The sequence below is a fragment of the Erythrolamprus reginae genome, chromosome 1 (genome assembly GCF_031021105.1).
Source record: "Erythrolamprus reginae isolate rEryReg1 chromosome 1, rEryReg1.hap1, whole genome shotgun sequence".
Classification (NCBI taxonomy): Eukaryota; Metazoa; Chordata; class Lepidosauria; order Squamata; family Dipsadidae; genus Erythrolamprus; species Erythrolamprus reginae.
In genome coordinates this window covers 373,253,757-373,274,376 of record NC_091950.1, presented here as the reverse complement: position 1 = coordinate 373,274,376, position 20,620 = coordinate 373,253,757, and the positions used below count along the sequence as shown (strand labels likewise).

Below are 20,620 nucleotides of genomic sequence, written 5' to 3'. Positions count from 1 at the left end.
AATGAATGAATGAATAAATAAATAAATAAATCTGGGTCCTCCTTTTACCAACCATGGAAGGATGGAAAGGCTGAGTCAACCTTTAGCCTACTGAGATTCAATTTGCCAGACTTCTGGCAGCAGAAGTAGCTTGCAGTACAGTACTCTAACCACTGCACCACCGAGGCTCTTATAATGGCATGGTCTAGGGCGGGGGTAGGCAAAGTTGGCTCTTTTATGACTTGTGGACTTCAACTCCCAGAATTCCTGAACCAATCATACTAGCTTAGGAATTCTGGGAGTTGAAGTCAACATTTCATAGAAGAGCCAACTTTGCCTACCCCTGGTCTAGGGTATCTCGTCCAAGTGGGATTGGCTCCCCTCATTCACTCCAGCAGAAGAGGGCTACCCTAGCTGGCAGGATCCAGAGGAAGTCCCTTTTCTGTTATATACCCTCCCCAAATATTATCCTATCAGAGGTGGGGGCGGCCTCCACACTCCTGGTCTGCAGGAAGAGCCTTAAAACCTGGCTCTGCTAACTGGCCTGGTGCCCCGGTAACAATGCTCCATGCTACGGGTGGCTGAAGTGAAGATCCCCATTCCCACATCGCCTATCTTCTTGGTTTTTAATCTTTCATAGTTCATGATATTTTTTTGCGTATTTGTATTCTTGTTAGTATTTTGTAAGCTGTTCACTCTCAGCAACAGTGAAATGGACTGAATAAAATTTAATTAATTAAATTACTACACACTTAGAAGAGTTGATTAGCGCAATCCTAAATAGGACAAACGAGGGAGTAGCTCCTCTGATGCCTGATTGCCCTTTGCTAATGGGAAGATGAAACAAGTTGGGAATACACAAGATTATTGTTTAACCCAAGGTTTGCTAAAAGCTTTGTTCTAAATCTATGAATTTTCATCAAAGTACCAACATCCACATCACAGATTTTGGTGTAAAGAGGTTGTGCATTTATGAGTTGTTTGCTAAGTAATTGCTCTTTTCATGACACTGAGCTTTTAAACTCCCCTGTGTTTCGTAGCCCAACAAGTCAGTGGTTCCGAGACGGTACCCAAATTGTAGACGATCGCACAATTTACTCCGTCAACAATAAGGAGCGGACATTGACCTTCAAGAGTGCCAGCCCAGATGATAATGGCATTTATTACTGTTGTGCTCGGAATGCTGTGGGCACTGTATGCAGCCGAAACAACTTCACTCTCAGTATTATAGGTAATTGGCATTTATGCTCTTACAAATGTCTAATCTACAGAAAGTCTCAAGTGTTTTGGGGTTGACTATGCTTCATGTTGGCAATCAGTTGATTTAAGAGTAAATTCTGACAGTTTTATGTGGGGCCATAAATTTTAGATTATTTTTAACCTTGGATTTCTATTGTTCCCACTTTGTAAACCACCCTGAATTGCCCTGAATCTACGGAGAAGGGTGGCATAGAAATCCAAATAATAAATAAATAATACATAAATCCCCTTCAGTTTAGTCTCTCTTCTATCACTCCTCAGCCCTTTTCTGACTACAAGAAAGGCTGGAATTCCAACTTGAACAGCCCAATTTTTCTCATTTTTTAAATGTGTTGATCAACTGGCTGGTTTAGAAAGTTTGATACCATGAAACTGACCAGTTTCTTTTGGGATTAATCATGTAGTTAAAACCATAATTAAAAGAACCCAGCTCTTTTAATTCTGTAGCCTATTGGTGGGGAATTCCCTTCCCAATGGCTGTGACCCTTGGGGAAGCTTTATTGGGTATTAAAGCTGTATTGACCGTGGCTTAGCACAAATCTATTCCTGTTGCATGCTGGGGGGTGGCCAAGAAGATTAAGAGTGGATTGGGTTTTTGTTGGCTCTGGGGTGGGAGGGGAACATGGCAAAGCAGGCATGTAAACGTGGTTTTCTTTCCAGTGGAAGGAAAAATGTTGATTTGAAAGAGAGAATCCAGATGACGAATTGATTTATTCGATTGTTTTCCCTGTCAAAGATGAAAGTTTCCCACACCCAGTGATAGTTCCTGAGAACCAAATTGTCAATAAAAACGAGGAGGCTATGTTCCATTGCAAGTTCCAGGCTGTGCCACCACCCACCCAAGAATGGCTATTTGAGGATGACTCCCCAATTCAAAATCGGAGCAGGTAAGTAGTTCATTTAAAAATAGAAGACACTGTGGATAGAAAGTCACATGGCAGTATATTTTCTTGAAATAAAAAGGAATTACTATTGTTGTTAGGTACTGATCAATGATCTATATGGCTGCTTTTTTTGTTTTGTTACTATGGACAATGCTATCTGGATTCGCTCAACAATGGAGCTTTCAATCACCTTATATTTGACAGAAAGATGAATCTGGTGGTAGCCAGAATGATTTTCAGTTCTTTAAAATTACTCAGCATTGCCTATTTATCACCAGTTGGTTGTCTATAACAGTAAATACTGTGGTGTTGTCAGAATTCTGAATAGTGCTACTTTATGGAGGCATCCATCAATATATCGGCTCAATACATCTTTTCTCCCTGCTGTTTCAAAGGACCGTCATATTTTCCAATGGCTCTTTACTAGTAACTCAGGTGAAACCACGCAGTATTGGAGTCTATAAATGTGTTGGTCGTGGACAGAAAGGAAAACCTGTAATCCTGGAGGCAACCTTACAACTGGCAGGTATGGGCTTGTATGTCATAGAGATTCTGTGGAGTTTGGTAAGTTTTGGGCTGAAGGTTCTTAGATTTACCATACTTTCAGGGTGGAAAGAGGTAGCTACCCAGAAATTTGGGTATCATAAAAATGATAAATTGTTGGATAACATTATATTCAGTTAGGTAATTAAGACTTATCCTAAAATATTTCATCCAAATCACGTCTCAACATTGCTGGATTCTAAAATGTGCATTGTGTTTTTCCCCGTAGAAATTGAAGATTTTTCTCAAGTATTTGACCCCAAAATTGTCATAGCTAATAAAGAGCAGCGTGTAACCTGTTTGGCTCCTCGCGGGATCCCTGAACCTCATATTTGGTGGGATAGAAACAACGTTCGCATCCCTACAACTGGGAGAGTTCACCAAGAAGCAGGGGACCTGGTCTTCACCACTATTGTAGAAAAGGATACAGGAATATATACTTGCCATGCAGTGAACAAGGCTGGAGAAAAAACCCAAGATCTTTCCATTACAGTAGCAAGTAAGCTGGTTCCTTTATGAACATGTTGAGAGAACAAAAAGTGCAGTGAACATTGGGATGGTTGTTAAAGAAAAACCCACTCTAAAACTTTTGAAGAGAACTTCAGGAGTGAAATGGGCTAGATTCTCAAAGCTAAATGAACCTGATGCTGAAACTTAGATTTATGGCCTTTATCATTCCGTCAATTTGGCTTAGGACTTTTTCCAAGAAACAAATGACGGTCTCTCCAGAAGGCCCATATAGGATAGCACATGGTGCATACCAGAATCTTCTGCTATTAAGTCAATTCTGAGTAGTAATCTTTCTTTTTCTGTTATCTCTTTCTAGCAAAGCCAGAATGGGTGGAAAAACCCAAGGACAGTCAGCTAGAGGAGAGTAAACCAGGATACCTTCATTGTCTCAGTAAAGCCTCTCTCAAGCCCACTGTCAACTGGTTTCGTAATGGCAATCCTATTTCAGAGGTAAATTATCAAAGATCTTTTACTGTCTGTTGGAACAAACTGTTTAGTCATTTTTCTGCTTGTTATACTTTTAAGGTACCCCAGGCTTCCACTCCTACTAACACAGTTCTCATAGACCAATGATCGTAAACCTTTTTTCCCTCCGGTGCCAAAAGAGCATGCGCACACGCTATTGTGCATGCACAAGTGCCCAAACTTTATTTAATTTAATTTAATTTAATTTAATTTAATTTAATTTAATTTAATTTAATTTAATCTATCTATCTATCTATCTATCTATCTATCATCTATCTATCTATCTATCTATCTATCTATCTATCTATCTATCTATCTATCTATCTATCTATCTATCTATCTATCTATTAGATTTGTATGCCGCCCCTCTCCGTAAACTTATAATTCAATGCCTGGGAAGGGCGAAAACAGCTTCCCCATCACTCCAAAGGCCCTCTGGAGGCCAGAAACAGCCTGTTTCCCAACTTCTGGTGGTCCCAGTAGCCTGGTGTTTCGCTGTGCCTAGGCTCCAAAGGCTTCCCTGAAGCTGGGGGAAAGTAAAAATTCCCTTCCCCATCCCCCCAGAGGCTCTCTGGAAGCCAAAAGCGCCCCCCCACAGCCTCTGTGTGAGCCAAAAATCAGCTGGATGTCACACACATGCGTGTTGGAGCTGAGCAAGGGCAACGGCTCATGTGCCAGCAGATACGGCTCTGAGTGCCACCTGTGGCACCCATGCCATAGGTTCGCCATCACTGTCATAGACACTTCCATTGTATTGAGAGTATGACTTTTTTTTCTATATTGTGCTTTAAATTCTCTTAATTTAACATATTTCTGCATTTTGACATTGAGCTTTGCTTTTCTCTGAATCGTAAGAAACCCTGGCGACGTAGTGGCTAGAATGCAGACTAACTCTGCCCACAGCCTGGAGTTTGATGCTGATGGGTTCAAGGTTGACTCAACCTTCCATTCTTTTGACGTTGGTAAATGGAGAGCCAGGTTTTGGGAAGAGCAATATGCTGATATTGTAAACTGCCCAGAGAGTGCTATAAAGCACTATGGGGTGAGACAGAAGTCTAAACACTATTTCTATGGAATTATGGAAACACTATTTCTATGGAATTATGGAATTCACTTCCAGAAGAGGTTGTGACAGCTGTCAGCCTTGATAGCTTCAAGGCAGGATTAGACAGATTCATGGATGCCAAGTGTATCTGTGGTTATTGAAACGGATGTCCATGTGCCGCCTCTATGTTGGTTGAGGCAGGCAGGATTCCCTTGAGTACCATTTGTTGGGGCTGAAGGGAAAGGGAGGGTTTTGCCTTCTCTTTCTGCTCAAGATCCCCATGGTGGGCCACTGTGTGACGCAGAATGCTGGACTCGATGGGCTTTGGCCTGATTCAGCATGGCTCTTCTTATGTTCTTATGCTAAAGCTAGATTTCTACTAACTTTCACATGGCCACATGTGTATATGGCTCCTCCTGGTCTTTCTCAATTGTAGTGTTCTCAAAATTCCCCAGGAAGGTGTGTATACTGAGCTTTGCTTCAGGAAATTATTAGAAAGAGAGTTATAATAGTAGACAGGGCTTCTCTTAATATGCCTATCTAGCTGTAGCTGTTCCTTGGAGCATCTTCCCATCCTAAGAACCTGTCCTCCTGGTTGGCTGGTGCTTTCCCAAAACAGAGAGTCCTTCTGTTGCTGAAGTTGATCGAGAATAAATGATGAGAGTTGTGCCTGATTTTCTCTTCTGTTTTTCCTTGCTCGGATAAAATCAATAGAGAATTCTGGGAAAATACACCTGACAAGACATGAAACCTATCAGAGCATGTGTGGATATATCTAGGACTGCATTTAACTTATGATTCATGTGTATCAAATACAGTGATACCTCATCTTACAAACGCCTCGTCATACAAACTTTTCGAGATACAAACCTGGGGTTTAAGATTTTTTTGCTTCTTCTTACAAACTATTTTCACCTTATAAACCCACCGCCGCGGCTGGGATACCCCGCCTCCAGATCTTCCGTTGCCAGCGAAGCACCCATTTTTGTGCTGCTGGGATTCCCCTGAGGCTCCCCTCCATGGGAAACCCCACCTCTGGACTTCCGTGTTTTTGTGATGCTGCAGGGGAATCCCAGCAGTGCAAAAATGAGTGCTTCGCTGGCAACGGAAGTCCGGAGGTGGGGTTTCCCAGTGAGGGGAGCCTCAGTGAAATTGCAGCATCACAAAAACACAGAGGTCTAGACGTGGGGTTTCAAGGACTTCGGTGTTTTTGTGATGCTGCGATTTCACTGATGCTCCCTTTGCTGGGAAACCCCACCTCCAGACTTCTATTGCCAGCGAAGCGCTCATTTTTGCGATGCTGAGATTCCCCTACTGGGATTCCCCTGCAGCATTGCAAAAACACAGAAGTCTGGGGGTGGGGTTTCCCATGCATGGGAGCCTCATGGGAATCCCAGCAGCGCAAAAACGGGGCAAAAACGGGCACTTCGGCTGGCAAAAGGGGTGAATTTTGGGCTTGCACGCATTAATCACTTTTCCATTGATTCCTATGGGAAACATTGTTTCGTCTTACAAACTTTTCATCTTAAGAACCTCGTCCTGGAACCAATTAAGTTTGTAAGACAAGATATCACTGTATGTTGTTTGGGAAGGGGTATATGTGTACCCACAAGAAAGCAAGCCCACACATTTCATTGTTACCGGCCCCAAAATATTCACTACTAGTAACATTGCCCCATTCAGTTTCTATTCTCTCTCATATACATGCATATTCATTTAAGCAAGTGTGTGGTCTTGCAGTTAACAGTGGAATTTGTCCTGTGGTTTTATAGATCAGATTCCACTGGCTTAATCCCATTATGCAATTAAAACCCTTTCATGAAACTGTAACGAAAAAGAGATGAACTTAAGCATCTGACACCGTGCTTAAAAAGAACTCATTGGAAGTCTCCATTTTAATTCTCTCTCTTTTTTCTTTGTATGAGACACATCTGAAAATGGAGTCTTATTTCTTGCAGACAAGAACCGACTAGAACCTAATTGCAGAGGGGAAAGTGTAGGGACCAGACACCTATAAAGTAGCATTTCAAGTTTTCTGTGTTATACCTTTTGTGTGATGATATGAGGATTTGTATTTTGAGAGTGGGAATAATAATCTTTTAATTATTTAAATTTTGCATTCTCTTTTGTGAGATGTGTGAAAGCTGTTTTAAATCAACAGCGACTGTCTCCTACCCACTAGGAACAATTAGAGCACATGGCATGCACCAAAGCACTTTGTAATGGTGTTGTCTTTGATGTAGAAGCTCAATATAGTCATGCTTTATGTTTTCACAATTTTTATGCTGGGCAGGATTCCCGCTTTGAAATTGCTGAGAATGGGACACTGCGTATTAACAGTGTGGAAGTGTACGATAAAACAATGTTCAAGTGTATAAGCAGCACTCCAGCAGGAAGTATTGAAGAACAAGTTCGTGTACATGTTCTGGGTAGGTGCTAACAATAAGGCCTTCTCTTATTGCATGTGAGATTATGTCTATCTGTATTTGTTAGTTTAACCCCAAATCATATAACAATCAAACTCAATCCAGACAAGACGGAGTGGCTGTGGGTACTGCCTCCCAAACACACGTCCATCTGTCCGTCCATTGCCCTGGGGGGGAATTACTGACCCTCTCATAGAGGGTCTGCAACTTGGGCATCCTCCTTGATCCACAGCTGACTTTAGAACATCATCTTTTGGCTGTGGTGAGGGGGGCATTTGCCCAGGTCTGCCTGGTGCACCAGTTGCGGCCTTATTTGGACAGGGAGTCTTTGCTCACGATCACTCATGCTCTTATCAGCTCGAGGTTCTACTACTGCAATGCTCTCTACATGGGGCTAACTTTGAAGAGTGTTTGGAAACTTAAAATCGTCCAAAATGCAGCCGCATGAGCAGTTTTGGGCCTTCCAAGACATGCCCATATCTCACCATCACTCTGTGGACTGCATTGGCTGCCAATTGGTTTCCAGACACAATTCGAAGTGTTGGTTATGACATATAAAGTCCTACATGGCATAGGACCAGATTGCCTCCAAGACTGCCTTCTGCCGCACAAATCCAAACGTCCGGTCAGGTCCCACAGAGTTGGTCTCCTCAGGGTCCCATCAGCCAGACAATGTTGGCTGGTGGGACCTAGGGGAAAAGCCTTTTCTGTGGGGGGCCCGGCCCTCTGGAATCAGCTCCCCCTGGAGATTTGCACTGCCCCCACCCTCCTTGCCTTCTGAAAAAGTTTAAAGATTCATCTGTTGCCAGGCCTGGGGTCAATAGATCTTCCCCCTGACCAACGAGTGTTTTTAAGTGTGTTTTATGGAATGAATGATTATGAGTATTTTAAATTATTTTAAGATTTTTAGGTATTTTTAATTATATTGATTGGATTAGATGTATTACTATGTTTTTATATATGTTGTGAGCCGCCCTGAGTCCTCGGAGAGGGGCGACATACAAATCCAATTAAATAAATAAAAAATAAATAAATAACACGGAAACGTATGCCATATTTGTGTAAAATACAAATGATCAAAAGACAACCAAGCACTATAACAAAGCAACCAAAAGGGGGAGCCCTTCTCAACTGGCGCCTTGTGGTTGGGGGAAAACCCAGCTCTTCACCACTTTAGCTACAGACAATCAGAGTTGGAACATGTCATATATATTGAGCGGGGAGGGGGAGGAGATCATAACAAGGGCCACCACAGAAAAAGACACTTCCTAAATCCAATAAGATGGCAAGATTTAAGAGAAGGTACCTGGAACATAGCCCTTATGTTTGGCTCTTATATTCCTGATGCTGCTTTGAAATTGAGTCTTTAGAGACCTTGAAACTTCTCTTGACTATACTCACATCTCTGTGGTCCATGGGGAAAAAAAACTTTCTTGCAGGAAAATTTAGGAATGTATTTTTAGATGCTTTACTTGTCTCTTTAAGCTTCTGACATGCAATTTCATTTCAGAAAAGCTGAAGTTTACTCCTCCTCCTCAACCCCTGCAGTGTGTTGAATTTGATAAGCAAGTGACTATTTCCTGCTCAGCTACAGGGCGAGAAAAACCTGCAATCCAATGGATTAAAACGGGTACAATCTAAACATTGAAGGTTATGGATGGGGCTGCAAGTTATACATTTTTTGCTTTTTGCAATAGATTTAATTTCAAGAGGCATCTTTAACTTCTGCTTTGGAAAGAAATCCAATTAAATTGCCTTTTAGATTTGTCTTTTATTAATGTAGTTTTAAAATAAAATGCTTCCCACATCTATTCTATGAACTAAAATCTCCCAGTATAACTTTCTGCAACCTGATATTCTGCTGAGTGGGAATTGGAGGAGTTGTAATCCAAACTGGGTGATACTGTCTTAGGTACAATGAATCTGTTCAAGCCCCAACTTCCTGTTTAGTGCATTCTGCTACTTAGGCTCCAGTTTTGACGTTTATTTATTTTTTTGCTCCTGTCCAGATGGGAAAAATCTGCCAGCCTGGGTTAGTAACAATTCTGGAAACTTGAACTTTCATAAGGTGACACGAAGTGATGCTGGAAACTATACATGTATTGCTTCCAATGGTCCACAAGGAGAGATCAGAGCAACAATTCAACTTACAGTGGCAGGTAAACATTGGGTGACCAGAACTCCATGTATTGCTAGCATGATTAGCAATATGAGTGACCTTTTTAATTCTCTACAAGTCTCAAGTTCTCTACAGTCCATTTATTTCTTTTCATATTACAGGTAGTCCTCGACTTAAAACCATTTGCTTAGTAACCATTCCAAGTTACAATGGTACTGAATAAAGTGACTTATGACGTTTTGCACACTTATGACCGTTGCAGCATCCTCATGATCACATAATCTGAATTTGGATGCTTGCAGTGTCCAAGAGTCATGTTTTACGACCTTCTGACAAGCAAAGTCTATGGGGAGGCCAGATTGATTTAGCCATGTTACTAACTTAACAACTGCAGTGATTCACTTAACAACGGTGACAGGAAAGGTTGTAAAATGGGGCAAAAGCCACTTAACTATCTTGCTTAGTAACATAATTTTTGAGTTCAACTGTGAACGTAAATTGAGGACTACCTGCACCGTAATGCATACATATAGTATATGCTCAATCAATCTGTAAATGAAATGTTTCCATTTCGAAATGCTAAGAGAAGACTTCAATGTTAAGGCATCTCAAGTAATAAAACACATGGGGAATGTCTGGGGTGAAGAGCATCTTTGATGATATAGTGTGGGGAAATGGCTTTCTTTCCTGCTCATCGTAACTGCCACTACCTGATAATATGGTGTGTGTAACGGTCTCTGCTAGCTTGATCTTTGAGCAAGGTGTTCAAAGCAATGGAAACTGCAGTTTAATGTTTCCAAATGTAAAATAATGCACTTGGGGAAAAGGAATCCTCAGTCTGAGTATTTTATTGGCAGTTCTGTGTTAGCAAAAACTTCAGAAGAGAAGGATTTAGGGGTAGTGATTTCTGACAGTCTCAAAATGGATGAGCAGTGTGGTCGGGCGGTAGGAAAAGCAAGTAGGATGCTTGGCTGCATAGCTAGAGATATAACAATAGAGCGCTGGTGAGACCACATTTGGAATACTGTGTTCAGTTCTGGGGACCTCACCTACAAAAAGATATTGATAAAATTGAACGGGTCCAAAGACGGGCTACAAAAATGATGGAAGGTCTTAAGCATAAAACTTATCAGGAAAGACTTAATGAACTCAATCTGTATAGTCTGGGGGACAGAAGGGAAAGGGGGGGACATGGTCGAAACATTGAAATATGTTAAAGGGTTAAATACGGTTCAGGAGGGAAGTGTTTTTAATAGGAAAGTGAACACAAGAACAACGGGACACAATCTGAGGTTAGTTGGGGGAAAGATCAGAAGCAATGTGAGAAAATATTATTTTACCGAAAGAGTAGTAGATGCTTGGAACAAACTTCCAGCAGACTTGGTTGGTAAATCCACAGAGTTGAATTTAAACATGCCTGGGATAAACATATATCCATCCTAAGATAAAATAACAGAAAATAGTATAAGGGCAGACTAGATGGACCATGAGGTCTTTTTTTGCCATCAGTCTTCTATGTTTCTATGTGATCTTCAAAGACAGCTGATCTCTCCTCATTGGTACCAAGAAACACCAGTCCAGTGGTGTGTAAATGGTTTCCTTTTCTCCTTTTAGTGTTCATAAGCTTTAAACTGAAGCCAGGTAACACAACGGTATATCCAGGACACACAGCTATGTTTCAGTGCCAAGCTGAGGGCGACCCATTGCCACAAATCCAGTGGAAAGGAAAAGATAAGATTCTGGATCACGATGAATTTTCACCCAGGTATTTATTTATTTATTTTATTTATTTATTAGATTTGTATGCCGCCCCTCTCCGAAGACTCGGGGCAGCTAACAACAATAAAAAAGACAATGTAAACAAATCTAATATTAAAAATAATCTTTAAAACCCCAATTTAAAGAACCACTCATACATACAAGCATACCATGTATAAATTCTATAAGCCTAGGGGGAAGGGAAATTTCAATTCCCCCATGCCTGACGACAGAGGTGGGTTTTAAGGAGCTTGCGAAAGGCAAGGAGGGTGCGGGCAACTCTGATATCTGGGGGGAGCTGGTTCCAGAGGGTCGGGGCCGCCACAGAGAAGGCTCTTCTCCTGGGTCCCGCCAAATGACATTGTTTAGTGAACGGGATCCGGAGTAGGCCAACTCTGTGGGACCTAACTGGTCGCTGGGATTCGTGCGGCAGAAGGGGGTCCCGGAGATATTCTGGTCCGATGCCATGAAGGGCTTTATAGGTCATAACCAACACTTTGAATATGTCTCTCCCTCCCTCCCATCCTTTGGCTGATTAGCTTACTTAAAATGTTAAATGAATAAATGCGTGGCTGAGAAAATGAATGCATTAATTCATGAAACTCTAAATCAGGGATCCCCAAACTTAGCAACTTTAAGACTTGTGGACTTCAACTCCCAGAATTCTCCAGCCAGCACAGCTGGCTGGAGAATTCTGGGAGTTGAAGTCCACAAGTCTTAAAGTTGCTACGTTTGGGGATCCCTGCTCTAAATACAGTGGAACCTCGACATACGAGCAGCTCTACTTACGAGCTACTCGAGATAAGAGCTGGGAGGGGAGCGACATTTTTGTTCGCCTCCCGAGCTCACATTCGGGATACGAGCGCCAAGGAGCTGTCTCCTGAAGCCGAACGCTAACTTCCGCGTTCGGCTTCAGGAGACAGCTCCTTGGCGCTCGTATCCCGCATGTTTTAAAAGGTTGCAGCCGGCCTGGGGGGGCTCGCTGGGGTGCTGGCAAGCCCCCCAGGCCGGCTGCAACCTTTTAAAACACGCGTGCCGCTTCGCAGCTGTCTCCTGAAGCCGAACGCTAACTTCCGCGTTCGGCTTCAGGAGACAGCTGCGAAGCGGCGTGGGTGTTTTAAAACGTCGAAGCCGGCCTGGGAGGCTCGGGGGCTTCCCCCCGAGCCCCCCAGGCCGGCTGTGACGTTTTAAAACACCCGCGCCGCTTCGCAGCTGTCTCCTGAAGCCGAACGCTAACTTCCGTGTTCGGCGGCAGCGGTTTTTTTTGTTGTTGCACGGATTAATTGACTTTACATTGTTTCCTATGGGAAACAATGTTTCGTCATACGAGCGTTCCGACTTACGAGCCTCCTTCCGGAACCAATTAGTCTCGTAAGTCGGGGTTCTACTGTAGTTTGGAAACTATAAAGTTAATTTTGGGGCCAGGCTCAGTTTTCAGTCTTCTGAGTTTGCTTTTTCTCAAGAGAAGCTTCATATTTTTATTTCAAACACATGTTTTCAGAATATACTTGCAAAGAGTTGGACAGGCCTACAACAAGCACAGGCTTCAACGTAAAACAGTTTCAAGTATACATTTATTTTCAAACTTAAATCTGTAGCATCTTTTTCTAATTTCCTTTGCATGTTATTTCTGCCAGGAAGTATGTGGGACTGTGGAGCAACTATGTGTACAGACTGCAGAGTAGAATGTAGGAGGAAAAGGAGAATTCCTGTTATTGGAACCTCACAGTATCTCAGTCAGTATGGTGGATAATCATTAAAGAATGACCGTTGTCAGCCGTTAGGACTAGAAAATACTTTTAGGGAAAATGGGAGGGGTGGCTTGAAATGTCTGAATTTTATACGGGGGTTATTGTAAAGTTTTGAAAAATAAGATTACAGTGCTGTACAGAAACATGTGTTATCCGTTATGTGTTATGTATGTATGTGACTGTTGATACAGCACTCCTCAGGTTAAAAACAAATTCCATTTCTAACTCTGTCTTTAACCCAAATTTGTAGTTGGGTTGGAACGTGTACTTACAAGCATGATGCCTGTTATTAAAAATGGCAGTCGGTGTGCTCCTTCAGTTTCTAAAAGCTGCCAAATGCATTTTTCAGCAGTTCCTGAAAGTGGCGAACAGCTTCAGCCCTTTGTCAGCTTGAAAAAGAGTAATGACATCCACCATATTTTGCAATAGGCATCCCGTCCGTATCTAGGGTTTTTCTTAAATGGGTCAGGTTCTTTACCTATGGATTATCTGAAGCCACAGTACAGCTACATAATTTAGCATCTGAAAAATCCAGCTGTTACATTGTTCTTTAGATATTTGTACTTGAAAAAAAGGAGACAGTGATTGGAGAAACCATGTTGTTCAGTAGAAAAATAGAACGAGTGATGTAAATGATTTTCAAATACAGTAGTACCTCGTGATACGAACCCCTCGTCATACGAACTTTTCGAGATACGAACCCGGGGTTTGGAAAAATTTTGTCTCCTCTTACGAACTTTTTTCACCTTACGAAGCCGCCGCCCGAACGCTGAACCCGGAAGTTTGACAAAAGTTCGGGTTCCTAAGGCCACCGAGAAGTGCTGCCGCCCGGCTGTTGCCTTTTGAAACAGCCGGGGGGCTTCTCGGCATTCCCCCGAACACCGAACCCAAACTTTTGCCAAACTTCCGGGTTCGGCGTTCAGGAGAATGCCGAGAAGCCCCCCAGCTGTTTCAAAAGGCAACAGCTGGGCGGTGGGGCTTCTCTGCGGCCACCCAAACCCAAACTTTTGCCGAACATCTGGGTTCGGCATTTGGGAGAATGCTGAGAAGCACCCGGCTGTTTCAAAAGGTGACAGCCGGGCGGCGGCGCCCAGCAGAGCACCATTTTTGCTTCTTTTTTTTTGCTTGCACGCATTAATTGATTTTACATTGTTTCCTATGGGAAACATTGTTTCGTCTTACGAACTTTTCGCCTTGCGAACCTCCTCCCGGGAACCAATTAAGTTCGTAAGACGAGGTATCACTGTATATTGAATTAATGGAATATATGCAAGTGACAGAAATATATGGATAAACACCTGTCTGTCTGTCTGTCTGTCTGTCTGTCTGTCTGTCTGTCTGTCTGTCTGTCTGTCTGTCTATCTATCTATCTATCTATTCGATTTCTAGGCTGCCCTTCTCCAACGACTCAGGGCAGCTTACAACATAAGTATCAACAACATAAATATCCTTGAAATTCATGCAATTGCAGCAGCCAGTATGAAATGCAAGTTCTATAAATAAGACCTCATAAAGAGAACAAAAGAGAACATTATTTTAGGGAGAGAAGTTAAACAGCAACCATAAGAACACCCTAGAAAACCACACCATCATTGCCAGAGTATTTTGGTCTGTTCATTCTCTCTTCTCCTTTTCCTGTCTTTATTGTGTAGCTTTTGCTTTTTGACTGTTGTGCTTTTAAGGAGGCTCTTTCCTCCGTTTTAATCACTTTTTACATCTCCTGCTTGCAGTTCCTTCTCCACCTCATGTTTTGTAGGGAAAAAAGTGCTCTCTCTTTAGCTTGGGGCACAACTCTTCCCCAGAAACTCACACAATAGATGGACAATTAATTGCTCTGTCTCATTGCTGTCTCATGTATGAAGTCATAAAACTATTTACAGTTGATCAAATATTAGGCAGATGCTTCTTGAAAAGGGCTCAAAGTGCTGCATCATGACACAGGAAAAAAAATAACATGCTTCAGGTGTCTTATGCTTTTCAACCCTAAAGTTCAACCTCTGTTGCTCCCAAAATATCCCTGGTGTGGTTGACGTTTTGTACTTAAAACTTTGGAGAGCACCTAACATTTAAATGGTAACCATTGTGAAAAATAAATCAGTAGTTTGGAGATTGGAATTTATAGAATAGATTCGATCCATTGTTTAGGCACAGAGCGAGAACTCAAGATTGTAAACTACATGTAGAAAGAGAAGAGTTTGGAATGAAGAAATAATTTCGTTTTCAAGATGATGAGGCTTCTTTTAAAAAGTCTTAAGACTTTCACTGCAGGTGGTCCTTGACTTATGAGCACATATGAGCCCAGAATTTATGTTGCTAAGAAAGACAGCTGTGAAGTGAGCTTTGCCCCATTTTATTTATTCGACTTCTATGCTGCCCAATCCCAAAGGACTCAGGGCGGCTTACAACATAATAATAATACAAAAAGATACAGCAATAAAACAGAAGTTGAATATAAACTCTAAAAAACTAACTCCGATAAAACCCGTTTATATAAAAACCAATCAAATCTTAAGCATTCACACCATTCATAAAATAAAATTTGGCCATGAAAGATGGACAATTCATGGCCCCCAGGCCTGCCAGCAAAGCCAGGTTTTTGTGGCCTTGCAGAAGGCCAGTAGGGTGGGGGTAGTTGGTTTCAGAGAGTCGGGGCAACCACAAAGAAGGCCCTCCCCCATGGTCCCGCCAACCTACATTGTTTAGTTGACGGGACCTGGAGGAGGCCAACTCTGTGTGCTCTTATTGGTCTCTGGGAGATATGTGGCAGGAGGCGGTCCCGTAAATAGTCTGGTCCTAAGCCATGTAGGGCTTTATAGGTAATAACCAACACCTTGAATTGTGCCCATGACAGCTCTCATGGCTGCTCTCATGGCTGCATTCTGGACTATTTGCAGTCTCCAAACACTTTTCAAAGGTAGCCCCATGTAGAGCGCATTGCAATAATCAAGACGGGAAGTGATGAGGGCCTGAGTGTGTGCGGAAGGCCTCCTGGTCCAAGTAGGGCCACAATTCGTAAACCAGGCGAACCTGGGCAAAGGTCCCCCTGGCCACAGCTAAAAGGTGATGGTCAAAACTCAGATGTGGATCCAGGAGGACACCCAAGTTGACTGACAATTCAATGAAGAACTATCTAAATCAAATCAATGGCAGAAAAGACAAAGTTAAAATTAGGGTCTCCTTCTTGAGCAGGGGGTCCCTTTCAACTCTAATAATGAAATATATGAGAGTATTTTCATTACTATGATTTTATGTCCTCTCATAGCATTTTAAAAGGGAAATGTGCTACAATATCATATTCTGATGAGTGTTGAGTGTATGTTTATGTTTATGTTTATTTAGATTTGTATGCCGCCCCTCTCCGCAGACTCGGGGCGGCTCACAACAAAGTGAAAAACAATTTACAACAAATCTAAATTTCTACTAAAAACATTTAAAAAACCCCATTTTCTCACACATACACACATACCATTTATAAATTGTATATGCCCGGGGGAGATGTCTTAGTTCCCCCATGCCTGACGACACAGGTGGGTCTTAAGGACCTTACGAAAGGCAAGGAGAGTAGGGGCAGTTCTAATCTCTGGGGGGAGTTGGTTCCAGAGGGCCGGGGCCGCCACAGAGAAGGCTCTTCCCCTGGGGCCTGCCAACCGACATTGTTTAGTTGACAGGACCCGGAGAAGGCCCACTCTGTGGGACCTAATCGGTCGCTGGGATTCGTGCGGCAGCAGGCGGTCTCGGAGATATTCTGGTCCAGTGCCATGAAGGGCTTTAAAGGTCATAACCAACACTTTGAATTGTGACCGGAAGTTGATCGGCAACCAATGCAGACTGCGGAGTGTTGGTGAAACATGGGCATACCTAGGTAGGCCCATGACTGCTCTCGCAGCTGCATTCTGCACGATCTGAAGTTTCCGAACACTTTTCAAAGGTAGCCCCATGTAGAGAGCATTACAGTAGTCGAACCTCGAGGTGATGAGGGCATGAGTGACTGTGAGCAGTGAGTCCCGGTCCAGATAGGGCCGCAACTGGTGCACCAGGCGAACCTGGGCAAACGCCCCCCTCGCCACAGCTGAAAGATGGTTCTCTAATGTGAGCTGTGGATCGAGGAGGACGCCCAAGTTGCGGACCCTCTCCGAGGGGGTCAATAGTTCCCCCCCAGGATAATGGAAGGACAGATGGAATTGTCCTTGGGAGGCAAAACCCACAGCCACTCCGTCTTATCCGGGTTGAGTTTGAGTCTGTTGACACCCATCCAGGCCCCAACAGCCTCCAGACACCGGCACATCACTTCCACTGCTTAGTTGACTGGACATGGGGTGGAGATGTAGAGCTGGGTATCATCAGTGTACTGATGATACCTCACCCCATGCCCTTGGATGATCTCACCCAGCGGTTTCATGTAGATATTGAATAGCAGGGGGGAGAGGACCGACCCCTGAGGCACCCCACAAGGGAGAGACCTCGGAGTCGACCTCTGACCCCCCACTAACACCGACTGCGACCGACCGGAGAGGTAGGAGGAGAACCACTGGAGAACAGTGCCTCCCACCCCCAACCCCTCCAGCCGGTGCAGAAGGATACCATGGTCGAGTGTAACATTTAAGGACATCATGTTCATAGCATTGCTGTTGCATTTGGAATTTGAAAGATCCCTAATTTCAATGTTTTGTTTATGGCTAAAACCTCATATATAGGATTGCTAGATCTCATACAACCTTTCTTCCCACAAGTTGTTAAATTAGTAACAGAGTTTTTAAATGAATCTAGTTTTTCCATTGACTTTGCTTGTCAGAAGATCACAAAAGACAGTAACCAGACCCTGGACACTGCTCCCATCATAAATTTGAGACAGTTGCCAAGCGTCTGATTTTTGATCATAGGATCATGGAGATGCTGCAGTGGCCATAAGTGTGAACAATGGTCATTTCGCTTTTTTCACTGCCATTGTAACTTTGAATGGTTACTAAATGAACTGTTGTAAGATGAGGACTACTTGTATCCTGTGAATGTCGTATAATGATCCTATCCTTTGGGAGACTTGATAGGAAAAGCCGAGAAGGTTTAGTGTATTGTTTTTCTTTTTACTGCAGTTACATTGCATTCTGCTTTTGTTTTTTTGAAGAGTAGACACTTATTAGAAAATATAATTGGCTGCTGCATTTTGGTTTCAAATGAATGATTGCTGGTACAGTGGCATATCTGGAAAAGGTGGGCTTGCCCAACACAGATCAAGTAAAGTTATTGGCAGGCAAGGCAATAGTTCAATGGCATCAATTTTCCTTATCCTTTGTTTGCAGGATCCAAATTATGACCAATGGCTCTCTAATAATATATGATGTCACCTCTGCGGATTCCGGCAAGTATACCTGCATTGCTGGCAACAGTTGCAACATCAAGCACCATGAGGCCTCTCTCTTTGTTGTTGGTAAGGATTATAGGTTTGATAGTGATTGGGCTGTAGCATTTAGAATGCAAGAAGGTGATTCTTCTGTTCTGCATCTCCCAAATAAAGTTTCTCAGCTGTTATGGAAAAAAGTTGTAATTTCTGTACCTACATAGTATGGGTTTAGCATAATGCTATTAGTGATTGTGGAAGGAGGCCAGATTATTACACTAGACAAACTGGAATTTAATTACGTCTAAAACTTTTCCTAATTATTCAAAAATAAGAAGTTTCCACATTTTATTCTGTGTTTATATACAGCTCAGAGATTTGAAGGGGAGGCATTTACCGAGCAATTTTTATGCATTACAAGTGGTACCTCGACATACGAGTTTAATTCGTGCCAGAGCCGACCTCGTATGTCGATCAATTCGTATCTCGAACCAATGCATTTAGACTTGGCTTTTCGCCTGGAGATAACTGGAAAAAATGGAATTCTTGCGCCACCTAGTGGATGCTCGGCTCGTATCCTGAATTTAAGCTCGTATGTAGAACAGAAATTTTGCTTGCCTCTCTGCTCGTAACTTGGAATACTCGCATGTGGAGCAGCTCGTATCTAGAGGTACTACTGTATAAGACAAAAACATATCTGATTATGTGGTGTTACATACTTAATCAGCACAGATATTTTAATAATTTGATGGCACATCTCATATAAGGTTGGCATCTTATTTCCAGATTTACCTCTTACCAACACAGAGAATATGCCCAACAGCCACACGCCCTATAAAATGATTCAGACCATAGGACTGTCTGTTGGTGCTGCAGTGGCATATATAATAATTGTGTTGGGCCTCATGTTCTACTGCAAGAAGAGGAGGAAAGCGAAGAGATTGAAGAAGCAACCAGAAAGTGAAGAACCAGAGATGGAATGTCTGAATGGTAAGTTACAGGATTTTTTTCATGCCTTGAACAGAATGGAAAAGGTTTTTTTCATTCAGCTTAGGTTTCAGGGACAAAAGATGAATTAATTATTTGGTGTGGGTGTTTATTATCATGGCGATAACAATTCATATAGATCAAGTAACGATCTAATGATCTAACTAAGATACTGCATTGTCAGAGAAAATGTTAGAGGTCTTTAAAAGAACCTTGAGGTTCAAAACAGAAGTTAAATGGAAACTGATGAAAGTGGATAAGGAATATCCTAAACGCATTCAATTCTCAATTCAACCCAGTGATAACGTTTATATGATTTGCCAGAGCAGTTTAGAATAGAATAGAATAGAATTTTATTGGCCAAGTGTGATTGGACACACAAGGAATTTGTCTTGGTGCATAGGCTCTCAGCGTACATAAAAGAAAATATAGAGTTGTCAAGAATCATGTGGTACAATAATTAATGATTGTCATAGGGGTCAAATAAGCAATGAAGAAACAATCAATATTAATAAAAATCTTAGGATACAAGCAACAAGTTACAGTCATACGGTCCTAAGTGGGAGGAAAAGGATGATAGGAATGATGGGAAAAACTAGTAGAAATAGAAGTGCAGATTTAGTAGAAAGTCTGACAGTGTTGAGGGAATTATTTGTTTAGTAGAGTGATGGTGTTTGTGAAAAAACTGTTCTTGTGTCTAGTTGTCTTGGTGTGCAGTGCTCTGTAGCGACGTTTGGAGGGTAGGAGTTGAAACAGTTTGTGTCCAGGATGCAAGGGGTCAGTAATTATTTTTAAAATCCAGAGTTTATAGAGCTGCCAATTTGTAGTAGATGCATCAGCCACAGTTTCCCCATGTTTGATTTTGAAAGTAACTGGTTTCCATAGAGTGTTGTTGTAAATTGTTCTTCTCAGGAACACAAAATAAATTTAAGATAGCTTTCCATTGTTTTATTTGCAGGGCTGGGCATAAGTTAAAGTACATAATATTGATGGGGGAGGGTCTCCATAAATTATCCTTCAATTTGGAAAGTAGTTAAACACCAGGCTAGATAAGAGAATGTGAGTTCTAGTCCCATCTTAGCCATGTAAGTAGGCTGGGTGATAAGATGACTTGGACCAGTCATCTTATCACCACCACCACCCCATGGGGAGAGGCATTGTGGGGTAATAGGAGAATGGGGGAATGCTATCTTTGCCACTTTGTGTCTGTGTCAGACTTGTTGGTTTGCAGAACCGAACCAGACAGTTATAGAAGTGCAGATGACAGACTCAATAATTCTTCTGTAGAACTATAAGCAACTTAGTTAAATTATAATTTGAGTCATTGGCCCCCTGAGATTCTGTTGGTTTATCACTGATAACCACAGTAACTACCTACCACCACCTTTGCTATTAGAAATTGTGGCAAATTCTGACCTGCCCACTCAAAATTTATGAAGTAGCCACAAGAGGTCTCCAGCAGGTAAATCAAGTGGTACCGGACATTCTCTTAACCAAACTAAATCAGCTAGCGGTACCTGAACACACATGTAAGTGGATCACAAGCTTCCTAACAGAC

At 42.3% G+C, this 20,620-nt stretch overlaps 1 protein-coding gene across 1 annotated transcript in view; it reads left to right on the top strand.

Moving 5' to 3' along the window:
• The window catches only part of PTK7 (protein tyrosine kinase 7 (inactive)), a 109,646-nt gene that overhangs the window by 71,373 nt on the left and 17,653 nt on the right, over nucleotides 1–20,620 (top strand). The window contains exons 4-14 of the mRNA XM_070734585.1: nucleotides 1,020–1,210; nucleotides 1,976–2,126; nucleotides 2,519–2,649; nucleotides 2,896–3,165; nucleotides 3,493–3,626; nucleotides 6,980–7,115; nucleotides 8,623–8,742; nucleotides 9,122–9,271; nucleotides 10,846–10,996; nucleotides 18,038–18,165; nucleotides 18,862–19,065. Of these exons, the coding sequence (XP_070590686.1) occupies nucleotides 1,020–1,210; nucleotides 1,976–2,126; nucleotides 2,519–2,649; nucleotides 2,896–3,165; nucleotides 3,493–3,626; nucleotides 6,980–7,115; nucleotides 8,623–8,742; nucleotides 9,122–9,271; nucleotides 10,846–10,996; nucleotides 18,038–18,165; nucleotides 18,862–19,065 (1,766 nt within the window). The remainder of the gene's footprint in view (nucleotides 1–1,019; nucleotides 1,211–1,975; nucleotides 2,127–2,518; nucleotides 2,650–2,895; nucleotides 3,166–3,492; nucleotides 3,627–6,979; nucleotides 7,116–8,622; nucleotides 8,743–9,121; nucleotides 9,272–10,845; nucleotides 10,997–18,037; nucleotides 18,166–18,861; nucleotides 19,066–20,620) is intronic.